Source organism: Plecotus auritus, assembly GCF_963455305.1.
Source record: "Plecotus auritus genome assembly, chromosome: 9".
Classification (NCBI taxonomy): domain Eukaryota; kingdom Metazoa; phylum Chordata; class Mammalia; order Chiroptera; family Vespertilionidae; genus Plecotus; species Plecotus auritus.
Window position 1 is genome coordinate 107,590,451 of NC_137783.1, and position 23,367 is coordinate 107,613,817.

At 42.9% G+C, this 23,367-nt stretch overlaps 1 protein-coding gene across 1 annotated transcript in view; it reads left to right on the plus strand.

Moving 5' to 3' along the window:
* GDPD4 (glycerophosphodiester phosphodiesterase domain containing 4) overlaps positions 1–23,367 on the plus strand; it is a gene marked incomplete at both ends in the record, with an annotated part of 150,580 nt that overhangs the window by 75,729 nt on the left and 51,484 nt on the right. The window contains 2 exons of the mRNA XM_080640620.1: positions 1,345–1,490; positions 1,833–1,915. Coding sequence (XP_080496746.1) covers positions 1,345–1,490; positions 1,833–1,915 — 229 coding nt within the window. The remainder of the gene's footprint in view (positions 1–1,344; positions 1,491–1,832; positions 1,916–23,367) is intronic.

A 23,367-nucleotide genomic window follows, 5' to 3' on the forward strand; every position in this document is an offset into this window, starting at 1 on the left:
GTTACATAGGGAGTGTTCGCTCCCTGATTGTACAAGGATAGAGACAAGAGAATGACTGGATTGCTAGTGTTGGCATTGTGAGTGTTTGTACCTGTTTGTATCTGTATGTGGAGGGTGAATTGTAGGAAATGTTTTGGGGCAAAAGTTTAAAGGTGACAATAATGAACTCTTTTTCTTTTTCATTTCTGAAATTTTAGCTAGATTCAGAAGAGACCAGAGTAAACGTCATAAGAGAAAAAGAATGAAGACATGTGCTAGACTCACAAAGCTGAGAGGTTAGAGCTGGAGATACAGATTTGAAAGTGACGGAAGTATGCATAGTAACTTAAAAATGTACAAATAGGTAAAATCCTCAGAGGTTTACAATTATAAGTGATGGGGAGTGGCCAGTAATAACAAGTATTGTGGATGAGCTGTGTGTGTGTGTGTGTGTGTGTGTGTGTGTGTGAGAGAGAGACAGAGAGAGAGAGAGAGAGAGAGAGAGAGAGAGAGAGAGAGAGAGAGAGAGAGAGAGAGGAAGGTAGAGAAAGGGAGAGAGAGAGAAAAGTAAATGCATAGTATTTATTGAGTACCTATTGTTGGTAAATTCTGCCATATCAACTCTATGAGGGAGTGGTTAGCAGCAAGATAGCCCCATTTTTCAGAATGAAGAAAATGGAGATGCAGAGAGATTAAGCAGTGGTCCTTAATTACACACTAGACCAGGGTTGGGAACCTTTTATCTGCCAAAGGCCTTTTGGATATTTATATCATAATTCGTGGGCCATACAAAATTATCAACTTAAATATTAGCCTGCTATATTTGGTCAAACTTTTAACCTTGGCAGGACCAGACCAAATGATTTCACTGGTCTTATATGGCCCTTGGGCCAGATGTTCCCCACCCCTGCGATGTCTGGCTTTGAACTCAGACTTCTGTTAGCCAGGACCCCTTCCACTATCCTGCACTGCCTTAAATATAGGGCCATTTTGGGCTGATCTTTATAGGCTTCAGGGCTTTCTCAGCACCAGCCATTCTACTCCTACTCCTGAGAAGGTATTCCTTAACATGACCTCTCTTTCACTTCCTTCTGCCTCCTGCACAGTTTATTTCCTGGATATTTTCAGTCAAATACTATTGCCTTAATAATAAGGCTTACACTTGGATAGTGCTGTACTTTCTAATCACTGAAAATAGATGGGGATGTGATGGAAATAGAGATTAAATCAGGCAGTCCACGAGGCACTGAAACCCATGCACTGGGTGTTTCCTGGCTGCTGCTTTGGGATAGTTTGTTGCTTGGGTTGGGTCTCCATTCCTCTTTATCTCTTTTTCTCACTTCCCCCTCCTTCCAACTTTTTCAGCTGCACAAGTGGTTATTGGACTGCCTTTTTTCCTTATCCTTTTATTTCTGTTTGTGGTGCCATGGGGATTTTATTCTCCCTGCGTTGAGAATGAGAATAAATTGGGACCCAAGCCAGGCCTCTTTGGACATAGAGGTGCACCCATGGTAGGTCTGAGCATGATGAACGTGGGTGAGTACCAGTGTGCATGGGGTTATGGGTGAGAGATAAGGACCTCAGAACCGTAGGAATCTCTGTAAAGGAAAATGGATGGGCTTTTGTTGAAAAGAATAAAGATAATCATAGATATTAGACTTGAACCCAGCAGGTCACCTAACTCTCAGTCCATTTCTCTTTACTGTGCCCAGTGACATTGCCTCAGTTGAGCACAGTCCCAGACCTATTGGGTGGGAGAGAGGGGCTCACTACAGGGCTTCCCATCTGCCACAAAATGCATGTTGGGAGGAGAAACTCTGAGGTAAAGCGTCTGATGTCCTTTTCTTCCACAGCTGGCGCCTGAGAACACCATGATGTCCTTTGAGAAAGCTGTTGAAAACGGGGCCTTTGGGCTGGAGACTGATGTATTCTTAAGGTAGGAAAGCAGGGACTGGGTGGGGAAGAAATAAGGTCAGTGCCATGGAAGATGACCACCATGGGCCAAGGTGTAAGCGCACAAGCCTCAGGGAGTTTCTCCTGTGTTTCTATGCCAATGTGCACATAGCGTGTGCACGAGACACTTCTCCCTTGCAAGCATATATCTGTACTACTACATTCTTAATTATAGGGTCATAAATCATACACACTATGTATAGACTCCACAAATTTGGCCCCTTTACAAGCCATGCTTAAAACTTAACCCCATGCACTACACTAACTAGCAGTATGTTTACCTAACAGCCTCTGGACACCTACTATATTCCAGGCCTTCTTCTGGAGTGCTATTGAGAGGCAAGTGAGTACAAGTGAGAGGCATGTACTCCTGCCTAAGGGATGTTTTCAGCCAATGAAGGAGACATGGCATGTTTACAAATGCCCACAGTATAAGACCATTTGTGGGGTGTCCCTTCCCGAGAAGATTAAGTCAAACATGGAGGAAAAGGTCACTGCCTATTATATGAAAAATGACCTATGTACTCAGAATTGTGTGTGAGTTGAGTGTTGAAGAATAAATATTATTTTATACGAAGATATGGTGATAGAGTATATTCCAGGCAGAAGCAACTACTTATTTAAATAAAAAAACCAAAAACTTTGTAGATCAGTGAGCTAACCTGTATGGATGGCAAATTGATACGCTTGGGGATGGGAGAGGGCCATGTGAGGAGGAGGTATGTCTGCGAGGTCACTGGGACTGGATCATGGAGATTCTTAAGTGTGTAATGGGCAAGCCATCATAGGTTTCAGCAGATTTCTTAACTGTTTTAAAAGTTGTGATTTAGAAAAATTTAGGCAACCTGTGAGGGAGACTTCTTACGGAGATGGGTAGTGTTGTGTGCAAACTCCCTTCACAGCCTTTCTGTGAGGCAAACAGAAAAATGAACATCCTAATTCAAAATGAGGAAATGTGGTTTGAACCTGGATTCAATGAAGGGAAATGTATGGTAAGGTCATAAGGCTGGAAGTACATGATAAAGCCAGGATTGGAACTATATTTCCTGACATTACCCAACCATGACAACTGTTCTGTGCAGAATATTGGGATTGGGGTTTTGAAACAGGATGTCCTGTCAGAGTTCCTGGGTTCATTTGTGGAAGTGGTTGGTGGTCATGGCATAACGTGGTATAGGTGCTGAGCCAATGAGCTCCTGGCCTTTCTCTCTTCTCTTGTTTCTGTGACTTCAACTATGATGCAGATGATCCTTCCAACTCCTCAGTTTCTCTCCTTGATGGCATCTTCATTTCCAGTGGCCATCTCCACATACTCCACCATTTACACGTATGGTCATAGCCTAGGCTTCATCATTACCAAAAAGTGCCTATCAGTCAGGACACGAATATCACACCAGTAACTTGAACAGGAAAAATGTAATATCAGTAATTACTAAGTGGTAAAATATGGTTAACTACTTAAATTGGTAAAGCGGACCTGGTCAGTATAAAAGTACCAAGTGTAGCTAGTGGAAGGAACTTTTGTTCCAGATGAAATAAATGTAGTAAACAAATTTCACCATATTCTTTCCAAGAATAATAATACAAACAAAAAATAAATAAAAAAAAACTTGGCAAAAGCTACTGACAGACGACTCTGAAAGGTGGAGGAATGAAGGTGGACTGGCTAGGGTTCATAAGACTGAAGGAAATAGCAAGTAGGTAGTGAGTTCCCCATTTTTGTTGTTTTATTTTGTTTTTTCCTTATACATTCCTACATGTGCTCTGTAGAGACCTGAAACCCAGAAAACACCTACAGCTGCAAATAGAAAAAAATAGCCCCCTCCACTTCTCCCAGATTTTTTTCTCTAGCAAAAAAAGGGGAGAAGTGTAGCCCAACAAGATGTGAATATGTTGACAATAGCAGCCCTACTTAGGTGAACATCACAGTAAAGCCATTCCCCCCTGCCTGGGGCTTTGATCCTAGAGATGATGGGCAGATCCCTGTCTTCCATTCCTGCCCTGAAATAAGAGGGGTACCCCTTTCCTCACTCCCCCAACTAGAGAGCAAGGAGAGAATTTTTAAGATGTTATCTAGTGATCTCTTTATTGTGGTAAAAATATACTTAACATAAAAATTTATCAATTTAACCATTTTTAGTTTTACAATTCAGTGGCATTAAGTACATTGATCTTGTTTTGTTACCATCAGCACCGTCCATCTCTAGAACTTTTCATTTTCTCAAACTGAAACTCTGTACTTATTAACTCCTTGGTCTTTCCTCCCCTGAGGTCCTGGCAACTGCTATTCTATTTTCCATCTCTATGAGTTTGACTACACTAGTTATCTCATAAGAGTGGAAACATACAATATATGTCCTTTATGCATGGCTCATTTTACCTAGCATAATGTCAAGGTTCATCTCTATTATAGCATATGTCAAAATGTCCGTCTTTTTAAAATTTTGTTCAAAATTACATAACATGAAATTTACTATCTTAACAATTTTCAGTGTACAGCTTAGTAATGTTAAGTATATTCACACTGTTGTGAAATAGATCTCTATAACTTTTTTATCTTGCAAATCTGAAACTCTTTACCTATTAAACAACTCCCCCTTTCTTTCTCCCCTCAGCTTCTGGTAAGCATGATTCTTTCTGTTTCTATGAATTTGTCTACTTTAGGTACCTTATATAAGTGGAATCATATAGTATTTATGTTTTTGTGACTAATTTCACTTAGCATAATGTCTTCAAGTTTCATCTATGTGACAAGATTTCCTTTTTCAGGCTGAATAATGTCCCATTGTATGTATATCCCACATTTTGCTTATCCATTCATCCACAAATGGACATCTTGATTGTTTTTACTTCTTGACTATTTTGATTAAAGCTGCTATGAAAATCAATATACAAAAATCTTTTCAACATCTTGCTTTCAATTCTTTTGGGTACACACCGGGAAGTGGAGTTGCTGGACCATATGATAATCCTATGTTTAATTTTCTGAAAAACTGCTATAGTAGAGCATCTGATTTTTAAAATCTATATATAAAATATTGGGCAGACTTTTTTATAACTCATGTGTGAGATCAAACAGAAGCAAAACAGCAGAAGATATGATAACTGAACATTGATCTGGAGCACTATTCAGTTTTAGATTGACCTCTGGGTAGCACATAATGAGAATGGCCAGAAAAGCATGGCAAAGACTTTGAAAACTAGATTAGCATTTAAATTGTAACCCACAAAATGTGAGCCAGGGCATGTATTCTGGGTCTAAACATAGTTACCCTGTTAAAATAGATTTAACTGGAAGCCATAGTCATATAATACCCAAACTGGCCGGGATACAATCCAAAATTTTCATCATGCCAAAATTAACAAAAATTTCAACTTCAGTGAGAAAAGATGTTAATACTAAGAAAGAGTGTAGGAATTATCTAAGAATTTTCAAGCAGCTATCATAAAATATCTCCAACAAATTATCAACACTCATTAAATAAATGAAAAAGTAGAAAGTCTTAGCAATAAAAAGTAGAAGGAATAGGAAAGAACCAAATGGAAATAAAAATCCTTTAGACAAAATAAATTATTTAAAAAGTCAACTTATATACATATATCAAATCACTAGAGGCCCAGTGCACGAATTCATGCATGGCTAGGGGGAGGGGCTGCGGCGGTTGGCGGACCAGCCCCGCCACCTGGTTGAACTCCTGGTGGAGGGGACAATTTGCATATTAGTCTTTTATTATATAGGATTATATAGTACAGCAAGGCTTATACAGTGCTATATGTTAATTGTATCTCAATAAAATGTGTGTGGGGGGTGGTCAATTTGGAGCATCAGGAATTAAGAAAGAGCAATAGAGAGGGCAATATGTAAGTAGACAGTTCTCCTCCTCCAGAGTTTAAAAATTAAGCTTGATGTTTAAAAGGAAAAACATAACATTGTTTCATGAGGGTCTCAGTTTATTTTGAGCTATTTAAGACAACTATATTATAAAAGAAGGGAGCAGGGTAAAGGGATCTAAATTTCTACATTCTACTTGAAGTGATAATATATTGACATTTATTAGTACATGTGACAAATTAGTATATGTGAAAAAAAAGTATATATCTTATCTAATAAAAGAGTAATATGCAAATTAACCATCACTCTGCTACACCCACAAGCCATGCCCACCAGCCAATCAGGAGCGGATATGCAAATAAACCCAACCAAGATGGCTATGGCCACAGAGAGCAAGAGGGAGGCTTGGGTTTCCCTGGCAATGGAGGAAGCCAAGCTTTACACCTGCCCTTGTTGGCCTAGGCTCCACTCAAGGCTACAAAGTTTCAATGATAGAAGATACATAAACCCAAACAGAAATGGTGGCAGCCACGGAGCTGGAAAGAGCAGGAGGCTAGGGTTGCCCCGGGTGATGGAGGAAGCCAAGTTTTCCGCACACCCTGGCCGGCCCAGGCCTCCGCTTAAGGCTACAAAGTTTCAATTATAGAAGATACATAAATCCCCCCAAAAATGGCTGCTGCCATGGAGCAAGCAGAAGGCTTGGCTCTGCTCCAGGCTACAAAGTTTCAATTGTAGAAGATAAATAAACCCCAGATACCAGGGCCTCCACTTGGGTCATCAGGGGGCGTGGCTGGCCTGCAAACCACCACAGGCCCCTCACCCAGGCTGCCCCATGCCCCAAGGAACCCCCACCCTGATCTGGGACACTCTTCAGGGCAAACAGGCTGGCCCCCACCCATGCACCAGGCCTCTATCCTATCTAATAAAAGAGTAATATGCAGATTGACCATCACTCCAACATACAAGATGGCTGCCCCCATGTGGTCAAAGATCCTGCCCCCATGTGGACACAAGATGGCCACCACAAGATGGCCAGCAGGGGAAGGCAGTTGGGAGGGACCAGGACTGCAAGGGAGGGCAGTTGTGGGCGATCAGGCCAGCAGGGGAGGGCAGTTAGGGGTGACCAAACCTGCAGAGGAGGGAAGTTGGGGCGACCAGGCCTGCAGGGAAGGGCAGTTAGGGGTGACCCGGCTGGCAGAGGAGGGAAGTTGGGGGTGACCAGGCCTGCAGGGAAAGGCAGTTGGGAAGGACCCAGGCCTGTAGGGGAGAGCAGTTGGGGGGGGACCAGGCCTGCAGGGGAGGGCAGTTAGGGGTGACCAGGCCTTCAGGGAAGGGCAGTTGGGGGGGACCCAGGCTTGCAGGGGAGGGCAGTTAGGGGTGACCAGGCCTGCAGGGGAGGGCAGTTAGGGGTGACCAGGCCTGCAGGGGAGGGCAGTTAGGGGCAAACAGGCTGGCAGGGGAGCAGTTAGGCATCAATCAGGCTGGCAGGGGAGTGGTTTGGGGTGATTAGGCTGGCAGGCAGAAGCGTTTAGGGGCAATCAGGAAGGCAGGCAGGCGAGCAGTTGGGAGCCAGCAGTCCTGGATTCTGAGAGGGCTGTCCGACTGCCCGTGGGATCGGACTTAAACGGGCAGTCGGACATCCCTCGAGGGGTCCCAATTGGAGAGGGTTCAGGCTGGGCTGAGGGACACCCCCCCATGCACGAATTTCATACACCGGGCCTCTAGTGTGTGTGTGTGTGTGTGTGTGTGTGTGTGTGTGTGTGTGTGTGTGTGTGTGTGTATATATATATATATGTATGTATACCTAATTTATCCAATGCATGAAATTTGTGCAAAAGTAGGCCTTCCTTCCCCCAGCTGCCAGCACCTGCTTCCCTCTGGTACCCAGGACCCAGGCTTCCCTCCGACTTCCAGCAGGCACCTGGTACCTGGGCTTCCCTCACAGCCCCGGCTTTGTCCGGAAGGTTGTCGGAAGGGCATTTGATCTAATTAGCATATTATGCTTTTATTATTATTGATATATATAGTAATATTTAGGGCAACCACACCAAAAAAATATACAAAGAGGTAATATAAAATATAAAAAACACTACAAATTTAAAAGTATTCAGAATACCAACAGGAAAGCTAATAAAAAACAGAGAAAATAAAAGGGAACAAACATAAAACAAGTATTAAAATGGCAGCTTTAAATCCTAATATATTAATAAATATATTAAAAGTAAATGATCTAAGTATACCAATTAAAAGAGACTAGAAACATAGATTTAAAAATATACACAGTCCTGGCCAGTGTGGCTCAGTTGGTTGGGCATCATTCCATGCACCAAGAAATCACCAGTTCGATTCCTGGTCAGGGCACATGCCTGGTTTTCAGGCTCAATACCCAGTAAGGGGTGTGCAGGTGGCAGCCAGTTGATGTTTCTCTCTCACATTGATGTTTTTCTCTCTCTGTCTCCCTCTCCCCCTTCTCTAAAATAAATAAAAACATATTTAAAAAAATAGAAAAGTGAAAATATGATACAAATATGTGCTGTGTTCCAGGAATTCACCTCAGGGAGCAAATAGGGAGAAAATTGGGGACATCTGTAATACTGTCAACAATAAATAATAATAATTTTTTAAAAAGAAATTCACCTCAAATACAGTGATTTAGGTAGGTTAAAAATAAAATAATGAAAAATATGCTAAATAAATTCTAATCAAAGCTAAAAGGGCTAGGCTATATAATACTAGACAAAGTAGACTTCAGAGCAAAGAAAATCACCAGACACAAAGAGGAACATTACATAATGATAAAATAAAAAAAAAAATTTGGTAAGAGTACATAACAATTCTAAATATATATCAACCCAAAAAACAGAGCTTCAAAATACATGAAGCAAAAACTGAAAGAAATAGACAAACCCATAACTATAGTTAAGGACTACAACACCCTTCTCTTAGTAATTGATAAAATAACCACTAAACACAATACCATTAAAGATGTAAAACAGCCCTGGCCAGTGTGTTCAGGGGGTAGAGCATTGGTCTGCACACTGAAGGGTCAAGGGTTCAATTTCCAGACAAGGGGTTGCAGGTTCGATCCCCAGTGCACGTGGGAAGCAAACAAATAATATGTCTCTCTCTCCTTCCCTCCCTTTACCTAAAATCAATGAAAAAATATTCTCGGGTGAGGATTAAAAAAAAAAAAAAGACGCAGAACAGCTAACAACACCATTATCCACAGAATCTAAGTGACATTTATGGAACTCTCTCCAAGGACAGTAGAAGACATTTTTTTTTCAGGTGTCCACAGAACATGCATCAATATAGACGACATCATGCACCATAAAAAAAAAACTCAACCAATTTAAAAACACTGGTCATAAGAATGAATTCTCTGACCACAATAGAATCACACCAGAAAGTAGTGACAAGAGTAACAAGAAAATCTCTAAACAATTGGAAATGAAACAAATTTACTTCTAAATAATTCATGAGTTAAAGAGGTCTCCTTTATTTGATATGTGATTTGCAAAAATGTTCTTCCCTTATGTGTACTGTTTTTCATTTTTTTTATGCCAAATGATTTTGACAAAGATGCAAAGAAATTAAATGACCCATGGCTCACACCATATATTAAAATTAACTAAAATAAAATCAATTACAGAAATATAAGAACTAATACCAGAAAACTCTTAGAATAAAACACAAGGGTAAATCTTTATGAACTTGGATTTGGCAGTGGATTCTGTGATAAGACACTAAAAGCATGTGCAGCAAAAAAGAAAAGATAGGTAAATTGGACTTCAAAATTAAAAACCTTTGTGTGTCAAAGGACATAATCAAGAGCGTTAAATGACAAGTTACAGAATGGAAGAAAATATTTGCAAATCATATAACTGATAAGGGTTTAATATCTAGAATATATAAAGAACTCCTACAACTCAATAGAAAGATAACCCAATTAAAAAATGGGCAAAGGACCTGAAAATATTTTTCCAGAGAAGTTATTTAGGTGGCCAATAAACACATGAAAAGATGCTTAATGTCATTAGGAAAATACAACTCAAAACCACAATGAGATATCCCTTCACACTTACTAGTATGGCTATACTAATAAAAGAAAAGGGAAATAACAACTGTTGAAAAGGATGTGGAAAAATGTAAACTTCTGCATTGCTGGTGGAAGTATAAAATGGCATAGACACTGGAAAACAGTTTGTGCTTACTCAAAAAGCTTAACATAGAATTATCATATACACTAACAAATCCCCTCCCCCCCCCAATTCAAAACAGGGACTTAAAGAAATACTTATATGCCAGTGTTTATTGCAATATTATTCACAGCTAGAGGCCCAGTGCACAGATTCGTGAACATTGAAAGGAAATTAATTAGAAGGTGGCTGGTGGGGCGGGACTGGGCAAGATGGGCTGGACATGCCCTGGAGCCAACATCCTGCTGTTCCTCCCCGGCCAGCCACACACTTGGGTCGGTGCCAGGGCTTGAAGGGCGTCTGCGGAGTGAGCGGGGTCCCTCCAGCAGGTGGGGTCCCTCAGCCTGGCCTGTGGGGATCGGGCTGAAACCAGCAGTCCAACATACCCTTTGGGGTCCCGGAGTGCAAGAGGGCACTCTGCAAAGTTGCTGTCACTCAGCAGCTCCTGCATTGAGCGTCTGCCCCCTGGCAGTCAATGCACATCATAGTTACCGGCCGGTCGCTTAGCCTTTTATATATATACTAGAGGCCCGGTGCACAAAATTCGTGCACAGGGGAAGGGGGTGTCCCTCAGCCCAGCCTGCACCCTCTCCAATCTGGGACCGCCTAAACAGGCTGTTGGACATCTCTCTCAATCCAGGACTGCTGGCTCCCAACTACTCGCCTGCCTGCCTTCCTGATTGCCCCTAACCGCTTCTGCCTGCCAGCCTGATCACCCCCTAACCACTCCCCTGCCAGCCTGATTGATGCCTAACTGCTCCCCTGCCAGCCTGTTTGCCCCTAACTGCCCTCCTGTACAGGCCTGGTCACCTCTAACTGCCTTCCCCTACAGGCCTGGTCTCCCCCAACTGCTCTCCCCTGCAGGCCTGGGTCCCTCCCAACTGCCTTTCCCTGTAGGCCTGGTCGCCCCCAACTTCCCTCCTCTGCCGGCCTGGTCACCCCTAACTGCCCTCCCCTGCAGGCTTGATCGCTCCCAACTGCCCTCCCTTGCAGGCCTGGTCCCTCCCAACTTCCCTCCCCTGCTGGCCATCTTGTGGTGGCCATCTTGTGTCCATATGGGGGCAGGATCTCTGACCACATGGGGGCAGCCATCTTGTGTGTTGGAGTGATGGTCAATCTGCATATTACTCTTTTATTAGATAGGATAGAGGCCTGGTGCATGGGTGGGGGCCAGCTGGTTTGCCCGAAGGGTGGGAGTTCCCTTGGCGTGTGGGGCAGCCTGGGCGAGGGGCCTGTGGTGGTTTGCAGGCTGGCCACGCCCCCTGGTGACCCAAGCGGAGGCCCTGGTATCTGGGGTTTATTTATCTTCTACAATTGAAACTTTGTAGCCTGGAGCAGAGCCAAGCCTTCTGCTTGCTCCATGGCAGCAGCCATTTTTTTGGGAATTTATGTATCTTCTATAATTGAAACTTTGTAGCCTTAAGCAGAGGCCTGGGCCGGCCAGGGTGTGCAGAAAGCTTGGCTTCCTCCATCACCCGGGGCAACCCTAGCCTCCTGCTCTTTCCAGCTCCGTGGCTGCTGTCATTTCTGTTTGGATTTATGTATCTTCTATCATTGAAACTTTGTAGCCTTGAGTGGAGGCCTAGGCCGGCAAGGACAGGTGTAAAGCTTGGCTTCCTCCATTGCCGGGGAAACCCAAGCCTCCCTCCTGCTCTCTGTGGCCGTAGCCATCTTGGTTGGGTTTATTTGCATATCCGCTCCAGATTGGCTGGTGGGCGTGGCTTGTGGGTGTAGCGGAGTGATGATTAATTTTAATAATACTCTTTTATTAGATAGGATAGATAGAAGATAGCCAAAAGGTGGAAACACCCCAAGCATCTATCAACAGGCAAAGGGATAAAGTGTGGTTTATGCATACAATGGGATATTATCCTATATAATAAAAGGCTAATATGCAAATTGACCAAACAGAATGACCAGTTGCTATGATGGGTACTGACCACCAAGGGGCAGATGCTCAACGCAGGAGCTGCCTCCTGGTGGTCAGTGCACTCCCACAGGGTTGCACTGCTCAGCCAGAAGCCGTGCTCACAGCTGGCAAGTGCAGCGGTGGTGGCAGGAGCCTCTCCTGCCTCTGTGGCAGTGCTAAGGATGTCTGCCTTCCAGCTTAGGCCCGCCCTGTAGGGAGTAGGCCTAAGCCATCAGTCGGACATCCCCCAAGGGCTTCTGGACTGCGAGGGGGCTCAGGCCAGGCTGAGGGACCCCCCTGAATGCATGAATTTTGTGCGCTGGGCCTCTAGTTCAGCCATAAAAGTGATTAAAGTTTTCTACGACATGAATATTATAATATTAATGAACCTTGAAAATACTGTGCTGAGTTAAACTAGTGAGAGCAAAAGGAAAAATATATATGATTCTGTGTATATTAAATATCTAGAACAGTCAAATTCATAGAGATAGAAAATAAATTAGAGGTATTGGGCTGGGAGAAGGGAAGAATGGGGAATTATTAACTAGAGGCCCGTGTGCGACATTTGTGCACTGGTGGGTAGGGGGTATCCCTCAGCCTGGCCTGTGCCCTCTCGCAGTCTGGGACTTCTCAGCGGACATCCCCAAAGGGGTCCTTAGCGCTGCCATGGAGGCAGGAGAGGCTCCTGCCACTGCTGCTGTGCTTGCCACCCGTGAGCCCGGCTTCTGGCTGAGCAGCGCTTCCCCTGTGGGAGCGCACTGACCACCAGGGGGCAGCTCCTGCGTTGAGCGTCTGCCCCCTGGTGGTCAGTGCGCGTCATAGAGACCGGTTGTTCTGCCATTCGGTTGATTTGCATATTAACCTTTTATTATATAGGATGGTACAGAGTTCCTGTTTGGAGTAATAAAAAGTTTTGGAAATAGATAATGGTGATGGTTGCATGGCATTGTAAATGCAGTTAATGTCATCAAATTGTATGTTTAAAAGTGGTTTTAAAATGGCAATTTTTCCTATATATTTTCCACAGTAAAAAATAATTGGAACAAAAGCTAAACAATGGACAAAGGATAGCCTTTTCAATAAATAGTCTTAAAGCAATTGGACATCCAGAAACAAAAGAAAGAGACCCTTTACCTAATCCTCATGGTTTGGGGGAGTGAGGAAACCTCAAAATTTATTGTGAATTTAAATGTAAAATGCAAAATTCTAAAACTTTTAGAAAACAAAGCATAGGAAAAATTATTCAGGATCTAGGGCTAGCCAAAGTGTTCTTAGGCTTTATACCAAGAGCACTATCCATAAAAGGCAAAAAAAAAAAAAAAAAATGATAAATGGGACTTTGTCAAAATGAAAACTTCTGCTCTCTAAAAGAAAACCCTGGGAAGCTCTTTATCTTTCCTTTGATTCTAACTGATAGCCTTGCTGGATAGAGTATATCCTTGCTTTTCATCTTGGTTGTATATCCTTGCTTTTTATCACTTTGAATATTTCATGCCAATCCCTCTGGCCTGAAATGTTTCTGTTGCAAAATCAGCTGACAGGTTTTTTTCCTTTCTTTATTGATTAAGGTATTACATATGTGTCCTTATCCCCCCATTACCCCTCCCCCCCACTCCCTGCTCATGCCCTCACCCCCCTGGTGTCTGTGTCCATTGATTATGCTTATATGCATGCATACAAGTCCTTTGGTTGATCTCTCCCCCTTACCCCCACCCTCCCCTACCTTTCCTCTGAGGTTTGAGCATCTGATCGATGCTTCTCTGTCTCTGGATCTGTTTTTGTTCATCAGTTTTCAGCTGACAGTCTTATGGGAGATCCTTTGTGGGTAACTAAGTGCTTTTCTCTTGCTGCCTTTAAGATTCTCTCTGTCTTTAACCTTTGGCATTTTGTTATGATGGGTTTTAATGTGGGCCTCTTTGGGTTCATCTTGTTTGGGACTGTCTGTGCTTTCTAGACTTGGTATCTGTTTTCTTCCCCAGGTTAAAGAAGGTTTTAGTCATTATTCCTTCAAATAATCATTCAATCCCTTTATCTCTCTCCCTTCTCTTTCTGGTATCCCTATGATGGGAATGTTGGTATGCTTGATTTTGTCGCAGAAGCCCCTTAAACTAGACTAATTTTTTGGATTCTTTTTTTCTTTTTGCTGTTCCAAATGGGTGTTTTTCGCTACCTTACCCTCCAAATCACTGATTGGATCCTCTGCTTCATCTAAATTGCTGTTGATTCCATCTAATGTATTCTTCATTTCTGACTGGTTCTTTTTTTATGGTTTCTCTCTATTTGTTTAAGTTCTCCCTGAGTTCATCTATCCTTCCCCTGAGTTCATTGAGCATCCCTATAACCAGTGTTTTGAACTCTGAATCTGGTAGATTGCTTGTCTCCATTTGTTTTGTGCTTTTTCTGCATTTTTTCCTGTTCTTTTATTTGGAACATTTTTTTGTCTCCTCATTTTAGCTGCTTCCCTGTGTTTATTTCTACATATTAGGTAGGTCTGCCACATCTCCCAGTTTGACAGAGTGACCTTACCAGGTGTACTGGTTAATAATGCGGATTTGTAATCAAAGAAAACATGATAATTTCAAGAGAAATATCAAAAGTGCTATATTAAAAGTAATGTCCATTGCTAGCTACATATTTCCCCATCTTTCAGATAATTTGTGGATACTGTCCCAATAGAACTTTTCTTGTTTTGAGACAAACCATTCAGAGACCCAATTTCCCACTTCTTCATATGTTTTGGAGTGCTGCTCAGAGAGTACGTGTGCCATCGATCGGAACAAGTGGTAATATGAAGGAGCAGGGTCTGGTGAATATGGTGGATGGATTAATACTTCCCAGGCAAGATCTTTTTTTAAAATTTAATAAATCTTTATTGTTCAGATTATTACAATTGTTTCTCCTCCCCCCCCCCCCACCATAGCTCCCCTCCACCCGGTTCCCACCCCACCCTCTGCCCTTACCTCCCCTCACTGTCCTCATCCATAGGTATACGATTTTTGTCCAGTCTCTTCCTGCATCCCCTATACCGTTTCCCCCCGAAAATTATCAGTCCACTCTCTTTCTATGCCCCTGATTCTATTATATTCACCAGTTCCTCAGATTTTTAATTCACTTTATTTTTAGGTTCACTTGTTGATAGATATGTATTTGTTGTTCATAATTTTTATCTTTACCTTTTTCTACTTCTTCCTCTTCTTAAAGAATACCTTTCAGCATTTCATATAATACTGGTTTGGTGTTGATGAACTCCTTTAGCTTTTTCTTATCTGTGAAGCTCTTTATCTGACCTTTCATTCTGAATGATAACTTTGCTGGGTAGAGTAATCTTGGTTGTAGGTTCTTGCTGTTCATCACTTTGAATATTTCTTGCCACTCCCGTCTGGCCTGCATAGTTTCTGTTGAGAAATCAGCTGACAGTCGTATGGGTGCTCCCTGGTAGGTAATTAACTGTTTTTCTCTTGCTGCTTTTAAGATTCTCTCTTTGTCTTTTGCTCTTGGCATTTTAATTATGATGTGTCTTGGTGTGGTCCTCTTTGGATTCCTTTTGTTTGGGGTTCTCTGCGCTTTCTGGACTTGTAAGTCTATTTCTTTCACCACGTGGGGGAAGTTTTCAGTCATTATTTCTTCAAATAGGTTTTCAGTATCTTGCTCTCTCTTCTTCTGGCACCCCCATAATTCTGATGTTGGTACGCTTGAAGTTGTCCCAGAGGCTTCTTACACTATCTTCAAGTTTTTGGATTCTTTTTTCTTTTTGCTTTTCCGGTTGAGTGTTTTTTGCTTCTTTGTATTTCAAATCTTTGACTTGATTCTTGCGTTCCTCTAGTCTGCTGTTGGGTCTCTGTATAATATTTTTTATTTCAGTCAGTGTATGTTTAATTTCTAATTGGTCCTTTTTCATATTTTCAAGAGTCTCGCTAAATTTATCGGCCTTTTCTAGGATATTCTTGAAAAGCCTTATAACCATGGTTTTGAATTCTATATCTAGTCGTTTGTTTTCCTCCATTTCTTTCGTTTGTGATCTGTTTCTTTGTCTTTGCATTTTCGCTGCTTCCCTCAGTTGGTAGGGTAGCTTTGTGTGCTAGTTTTCCTATAGGGCCCAGTGGGTCGGCCTCCCCAGTTACCTGAGGTGGACACTCTTGGTGCACCCTTTTGTGGACTGTGTGTACAGCCTTGTTGTAGTTAAGTCTTGATTGTTGTTGGTATCACTGGGAGGAATAGACCTCCAGGCCAGTTGGCTGTGAGGATCAGCTGGGAGAAGTTCGGTGCTGGAGACAGCTTTATAGGATTAGACTTGCGAAATTGCAAAAGCCTCTGTGCTCAGCTTGGATGGGGCGGAGTCTCAGGGCGGAGCAGACAGTCTTGGCTTCCCATCAGCCCTGCCCTCACGCGTGCACCTCCAGACCTCTGCCTTACGCGGCTCCCCTGAGTTTCCGCCTGACAGTCCAGATTTCCCCCATAAGAGCATGGGTCCCCAGAGGCTTGCCCGGAACTGGGGTTCAGTGCAGTTGGAACTAGGATTCAGTGCAGTCAGGAGCTTCCGACTCCCTTTCGCTAGGGAATGCCTGCGGCAACCTCCGCATTCAGCCTTTTCTGCGAGCACTCGCACGCTCATGTGCCTTCATACCCCTGTCCGCCGCAGCTCCCCGGGTCTCCGAGTCTCTGTGTGCCTTTCTCTCTACCTGACAGTCCAGACTCCCCCTGTATGACCCAGGCAAGATCTTTTAACGTGTCTTTAACTGGTTTTGAAGTGTGTGATGGTGCGTCATCATGAAGCAAAATTACTTTGCTTTGTCTTCTGGAACATTCTGGTAGTTTCACAATCAAAGGGTGGTTCAAATTGATTATTTATTGTCAGTAGCAATCAGTATTAATGGTTTCACCTGGTTTTAGAAGCTCATAATACACCACACCTTCCTGATCCCACCAAACGCAGAGCATTGTCTTCTTTTTGAAGCAATTTGGCCTTGCAGTCGATGTTGATGGTTGACTTGGACTAACCCATGATTTTGTGCATTTGGGATTCTCAAAATAAATCCATTTTTCATTGCCAGTCACAATTCGATGCAAAAAAGACTTTCTTTCATGCCGTTGAAGCAACATTTTACAGATGACTTTTCGGTTTTCCATTTGTCTTTTGTTCAGGTGACGTGGCACCCATTTTCCTTTCTTTAAAATCTTTCTCATTGCTTGTAAACGATCGGAAATTGTTTGCTGAGCAACATTTAATCTTTCTGCAAGTTGTTTTTGAGTTTGACATGCATCTTTAGCCAATAATGCTTGTAACTGTTGGTCTTCAAACTTTTTTGGTTGACCTTGACATTCTTTGTCTTTCCCATAGAAATCATCACTTTTAAAGCATTTAAACCAGTGTTCACAAGTGTCTTGAGATGGAGCATTGTCCCTATTATGCCCCAATTAATTATCTGCCTAGATTTAGTGGGACATACGCAGGTGATCAGGGGTCAGCAATAACAGCCTATCCCCTGGTACTTCAATGTCTAGACAGTTGAGCCGAACTGGAACACATGAACACACAAGACAGAATTCGTATGCAATCACACAAGGTTTATTTACCTATTCCTAGTGGGTCCTAGGCTTCGGCAAAGGCCACCCGGCGATGCACACTGAAAGACGGACTATGAAGACGGAGACAGACAGGTGGCCGCACTTGGTTCAGGCTCGTACAGCAGAGTAGTCAATCAGGGGCTCATCTCACAGAGCGACGTGGAGTCCTCCTCTTATCAGGCAAGAGACTTCGGCTGAAGAAGGTCCGAAGGTCCGGTGCTTATATAGCCGGTAGTAAACAACTTGTTTCTTATCAGTGTGGGCCAGATGGTGTGCCTTATGCTAGGAGCAGGGTGTTTACACTTTAAGGGCTTAGGGCGTTTATATCAAGATAGTGAGGCATTCACCATGTTTATAACATTTTGGAAGTTACAGAGTATTGGGGTCTCCACACAGCAAACATTTCACACATTAGAGGGGTTTCCTTTGACCATAACATTATAACAAGCATGTTCACCATAAGCTTCCCTAAGTATATGATAACTTTTTCTTCAAAATAAAGTAATGAATTAAAACTTCCCACAAATGCTTTTTTTAACATGAAATTCGACATTTTTAAGCGTAAAAATATCTATGATGTTAACACCTTCAGCAAATTTGACATATGAAGTTTTGAAGCTTGCTGTCAATACAACAAAATAGCATACATATCAAATCGTATATATATCAACATATGTGTAACTCCATCTATTGAAAAAGATCCGCATTATTAACCAGTACACCTGGTATGTAGTAGATGTCCTGTGGGGCCCAGTGGCACAATCTCCCTGCTTGCCTGAGCTGGATACTCCAGGGGTGTCCCTTGTGTGGGCCATGTGTGCTCTCCTGTGGTAGTTGAGCCTTGACTGCTGTTGGCATATAAGTGGGTGGGATTCATCACAGGCTGATTAGCTGTGAGGACTGGCTGTGACTACAGCAGAAAGCTGTTGTGCAGGTGCTAATGTCACTGAGTGGGATTCACTTTAGCAGGGCTCTGGTGCCCGCTGAGTTCACCCTTTGGGTATGTCGTTTTGGAGCTATTTGGGTGGTACTCTGGTGTGATCTGAAGCTGGACACAGATGTGTTGGTTCTGGGGCCTCTTTGGAGGGGCTCTGGTGCAGGCCAAGGCCAGCTGCTGCCTGTGTCTGGCCTGGGGCTACCTGGTAGGAGCTGCAAAGTGATCTGTGGTTGGCAGCTGCCTGTGCTGGGCTTGGAGGCATCTGGGAGTGGTTATGCTGTGAACCAAGGCTGGCTGCTACCAGTGCCAGGCTTGGGGCTGCTTATCAAGAGGTACAGGGCATGCCCAGGCCAGCCGCTGCTCGTTTGAGGCTTGAGGACCTTTGAGAGATTTTAGAGAAGTCTGCAGAAGGGACCTAGGCTGCCAGTTGTGTGGATTAGTCTCTGTGACAGAGGTTCAGTCTGGGAGCATGAATTGGGTGGGGCAGGGTCTCGGAGAATCACCAGGGTGGGATGAGAACTGAGTTAACTAGGTCAGTGGAGACTCAGATGTGGTGCAGGCTATGTGTGGAGAGGGCTCCACAAAAGAACAATGGAGCCCACAGGTATTTTACTATTAGGGAGAGCTGCTCCTCTGGTCCTCACTTGGGGCCACACAACTCAGCTCTTTTCCAGACACCCTGGTGCCCCTTTCCTGGAGGTCAGGGGGAGGGTGTGAGTGGTGGGTTTGATTTTTTGCTATTTAAGAGGGTGCCTGAGTTTTATGCAAATCCTGTCTCACCCAGACTGTGTCCCTGCTGATTTTCACAGCTAGATGTTGTGGGGACTCCTCTTTTGGTACTGGTGCTCTGGGCTGGGAAACCTACTGTGGGACTAGAACACCTTGCTCCTCAGGGGAGACTTCTGCAGCCAAGATATCCCTCCCCAATTCTTAGCCATCACACACAGGTGTGGGACCAAACTATTTCACATCTCCACCCCTCCTACCAGTGTCAGTGTGGCTTCTTTATATCCTTAGTTATAGGAGTCTGTTCAGCTAGTCATCAGGGGTTTTCAAGGGTGGTGTTCTGTAATTTAGTTGTAATTTTGATATGGCGTGAGAAGAGGCAAGCACAGAATTTAACTATTTCACCATGTTGACCCACAGATTTAATTAACAGTATGCTTTTATTTTACCTCTCCCATAGTTTGACCTGTTGCTGTCATGAATCTCACAACATATTATTATTTTTTGCTTTATATAGTCAACAATATTATTAAAAATTAAAAATGCTTTAAATATTTACTTACATATTATATCTCATACTTTTTTTATAGATGCAAGTATCCAATTGGTATTTACTTTTTGCCTAAGAACGTTTTTTAATTTTTCTTATAGTAAAGGTCTGCTGGATATGAATGACCTCATTGTTCTTTTTTTTTTAATATATTTTATTGATTTTTTACAGAGAGGAAGGGAGAGGGATAGAGAGTTAGAAACATTGATGAGAGAGAAACATCGATCAGCTGCCTCCTGCACACCCCCCACCGGGGATGTGCCCGCAACCAAGGTACATGCCCTTGACCGGAATCGAACCTGGGACCTTTCAGTCCGCAGGCCGACGCTCTATCCACTGAGCCAAACCGGTCAGGGCAGACCTCATTGTTCTTTACATGAAAATATTTTTACTTTTCCTTTCTTTTTTCTTTTTATTTTTTATGGCTGGTTTGTGCATTTGTTATATTATACCTTTGTTATTTAGAGTCTTATTTTTTTAATTTAATCGTTATTGTTCGGATTATTACAATTGTTCCTCTTTTTTCCCCCCATAGCTCCCCTCCACCCGGTTCCCACCCCACCCTCTGCCCTTACCTCCCCACCACTGTCCTCATCCATAGGTGTACGCTTTTTGTCTAGTCTCTTCCTGCACCCCCACCCCTCTTTCCCCCCGAGAATTGTCAGTCCACTCCCTTTCTATGCCCCTGATTCTATTATATTCACCACTTTATTCTGTTCATCAGATTTTTTATTCACTTGATTTTTAGGTTCACTTGTTGATAGATATGTATTTGTTGTTCATAATTTTTATCTTTACCTTTTTCTACTTCTTCCTCTTCTTAAAGAATACCTTTCAGCATTTCATATAATACTGGTTTGGTGTTGATGAACTCCTTTAGCTTTTTCTTATCTGTGAAGCTCTTTATCTGACTTTCAATTCTGAATGATAGCTTTGCTGGGTAGAGTAATCTTGGTTGTAGGTTCTTGCTATTCATCACTTTGAATATTTCTTGCCACTCCCGTCTGGCCTGCATAGTTTCTGTTGAGAAATCAGCTGACAGTCGTATGGGTGCTCCCTGGTAGGTAATTAACTGTTTTTTCTCTTGCTGCTTTTAAGATTCTCTCTTTGTCTTTTGCTCTTGGCATTTTAATTATGATGTGTCTTGGTGTGGTCCTCTTTGGATTCCTTTTGTTTGGGGTTCTCTGCGCTTTCTGGACTTGTAAGTCTATTTCTTTCACCACGTGGGGGAAGTTTTCAGTCATTATTTCTTCAAATAGGTTTTCAGTATCTTGCTCTCTCTTCTTCTGGCACCCCCATAATTCTGATGTTGGTACGCTTGAAGTTGTCCTAGAGGCTCCTTACACTATCTTCAAATTTTTGGATTCTTTTTTCTTTTTACTTTTCCGGTTGGGTGTTTTTTGCTTCTTTGTATTTCAAATCTTTGACTTGATTCTTGTGGTCCTCTAGTCTGCTGTTAGGTCTCTGTATAATATTTTTTATTTCAGTCAGTGTATGTTTAATTCCTAGTTGGTCCTTTTTCATATCCTCGAGGGTCTTGCTAAATTTATCGGCCTTTTCTAGGAAATTCATGAAAAACCTTATAACCGTGGTTTTGAACTCTATATCCAGTCGTTTGCTTTCCTCCATTTCTTTCATTTGTGATCTGTTTCTTTGTTTCCGCATTTTCACTGCTTCTCTGAGTTGGTGGAGTAGCTTTGTGTGGTAGGTGTCCTATAGGGCACAGTGGCTCAGCCTCCCCAGTTACCTGAGGTGGACACTCTTGGTGCACCTCTTTGTGGATTGTGTGTACAACCTTGTCATAGTTAAGTCTTGATTGTTGTTGGTATCACTTGGAGGAATTGACCTCCAGGCCAGTTGGCTGTGAGGATCAGCTGTGTCTACGCTGGGAGAACTTCTGTGCTGGAGACACCCTTATGGGACAAGACTTGTAAAATTGCAAAAGCCTCTGTGCTCAGCTTGGATGGGGCAGAGTTTCAGGGCGGAGCCGACAGCCTTGGCTTCCCATCAGCCCTGCCCTATGAGGTCCCTGGGTCTCAGTGTCCCTCGGTAATCGCTGCAAGCACCTCTGAGAGAAAGCTGCCCTTGAGTTTTGCCCGCTGCCAGACAGTCCAGTTTCTCCCTGAATGAGTCTGGGTTCCCAGAAACTCGCCCGGTACTGGAGTTCAGCGCAGTCGGGAGCTTCCATCTCCCTCCCATTTTAGAAAGCCACCTGCGCACTCAGCTGCCCGTGCATTCAGCAGTCAGTCCTCTCTGCACGCGCGTGCCCTCGGACCTCTGCCTTCAATAGCTCCCGAGTCTCAGTGTGCTTTCTCTTTTCCTGACAATCCAGATTCCCCCGAATGAGTATGGTTTCCCAGCATCTCGCCTGGGACTGGAGTTCAGCGCAGTTGGGAGTTTCCATCTCCCTCCCGCTTTAGAAAGCCAGCCGCGCACTCAGCCTTCTGTGCATTCAGCAGTCAGTCCTCTCTGTGCGCGCGCGCGCGCCTCCAGACCTCTGCCTTCTGCAGCTCCTGAGTCTCAGTGTGCTTTCTCTTTTCCTGACAATCCAGATTCCCCCCGAATGAGTCTGGTTTCCCAGCATCTCGCCTGGGACTGGAGTTCAGCGCAGTTGGGAGTTTCCATCTCCCTCCCGCTTTAGAAAGCCAGCCGCGCACTCAGCTGCCCGTGCTTTCAGCTGCCTGTCCTCTCTGCGCGCGTCTCCGTACCTCAGCCTTTTGCAGCTCCTCTGAGTCTCAATGTGCTTTCCTCTTTCCTTCTAGTTGTAGTATTTCCACTCAGCCAGCTTTCCTGTGGTTCTGGATGGTGTTTGTTTTGTCTTTTAGTTGTAGTTTTGAACTTGTTGTGCAAGGCAGCAGTTTAGGTGTTTACCTATGCCTCCATCTTGGTTTCTCCTCCTTTCTTTTTTATTAAATATAAGTTTATTTTATGTTTCAAAGTGATTTTTTGTGTGCCAGGAACATTTAACTTTGGTTGAAATGAAAATAAATACTCAAATTCAGTACCCTAGTTATTAAGTTTTTAAATTTAGCTTACTAGTATATGCCATATTTCATTTATAAGTCTAACATGTTAGTCATTTTGAGTGATAATTTTATTCCATTTTAATTAATTCATTTAGTTCTATTGAATTTTTAGAAATTTTAAGCTGCAATTATTTAATTTTTTTGGTACTGCAATTTATGACTTATTTTTTTTTCAGAACACTTAAGTAATTCTTATCCTAAGTGACTGACATAAAAAGGATGAATAATATTTCATTGTGTGTATATACCAAATTTTGCTTATTTATTCATCAGTTGATGGACACTTGTGTTGCTTCTACATTTTAGCTGTAGTAAATAATGCTGTTAGCAACCTGGGTACATAAATATCTCTTCAAAACCCTGCTTTCTTTGCCTTTGGATACATACAACCAGAAGTGGGATTGCTGGATCATATGATATTTCTATTATTAGTTTTTTGAGGAACCCCTACAGTGTTTTGTACAGTGGCTATAGTGTCTTACATTTTAACTAGCAGTGCAGAAGGGTTCCAATATCTCCACATGCTGATAAGTGTGAGGTGGTATCTCATAGTTTTAACTGGCCTTCCCTAATGATTAGGGATGTTGAGCATCTTTTCATGTGCTTCTTAGAGCCATACATAATCATCTTCGAAGAAATATCTACTCAGGTTCTTTGACCATTTTTGAATTTGTTTTTTTGTTGTTGTTGT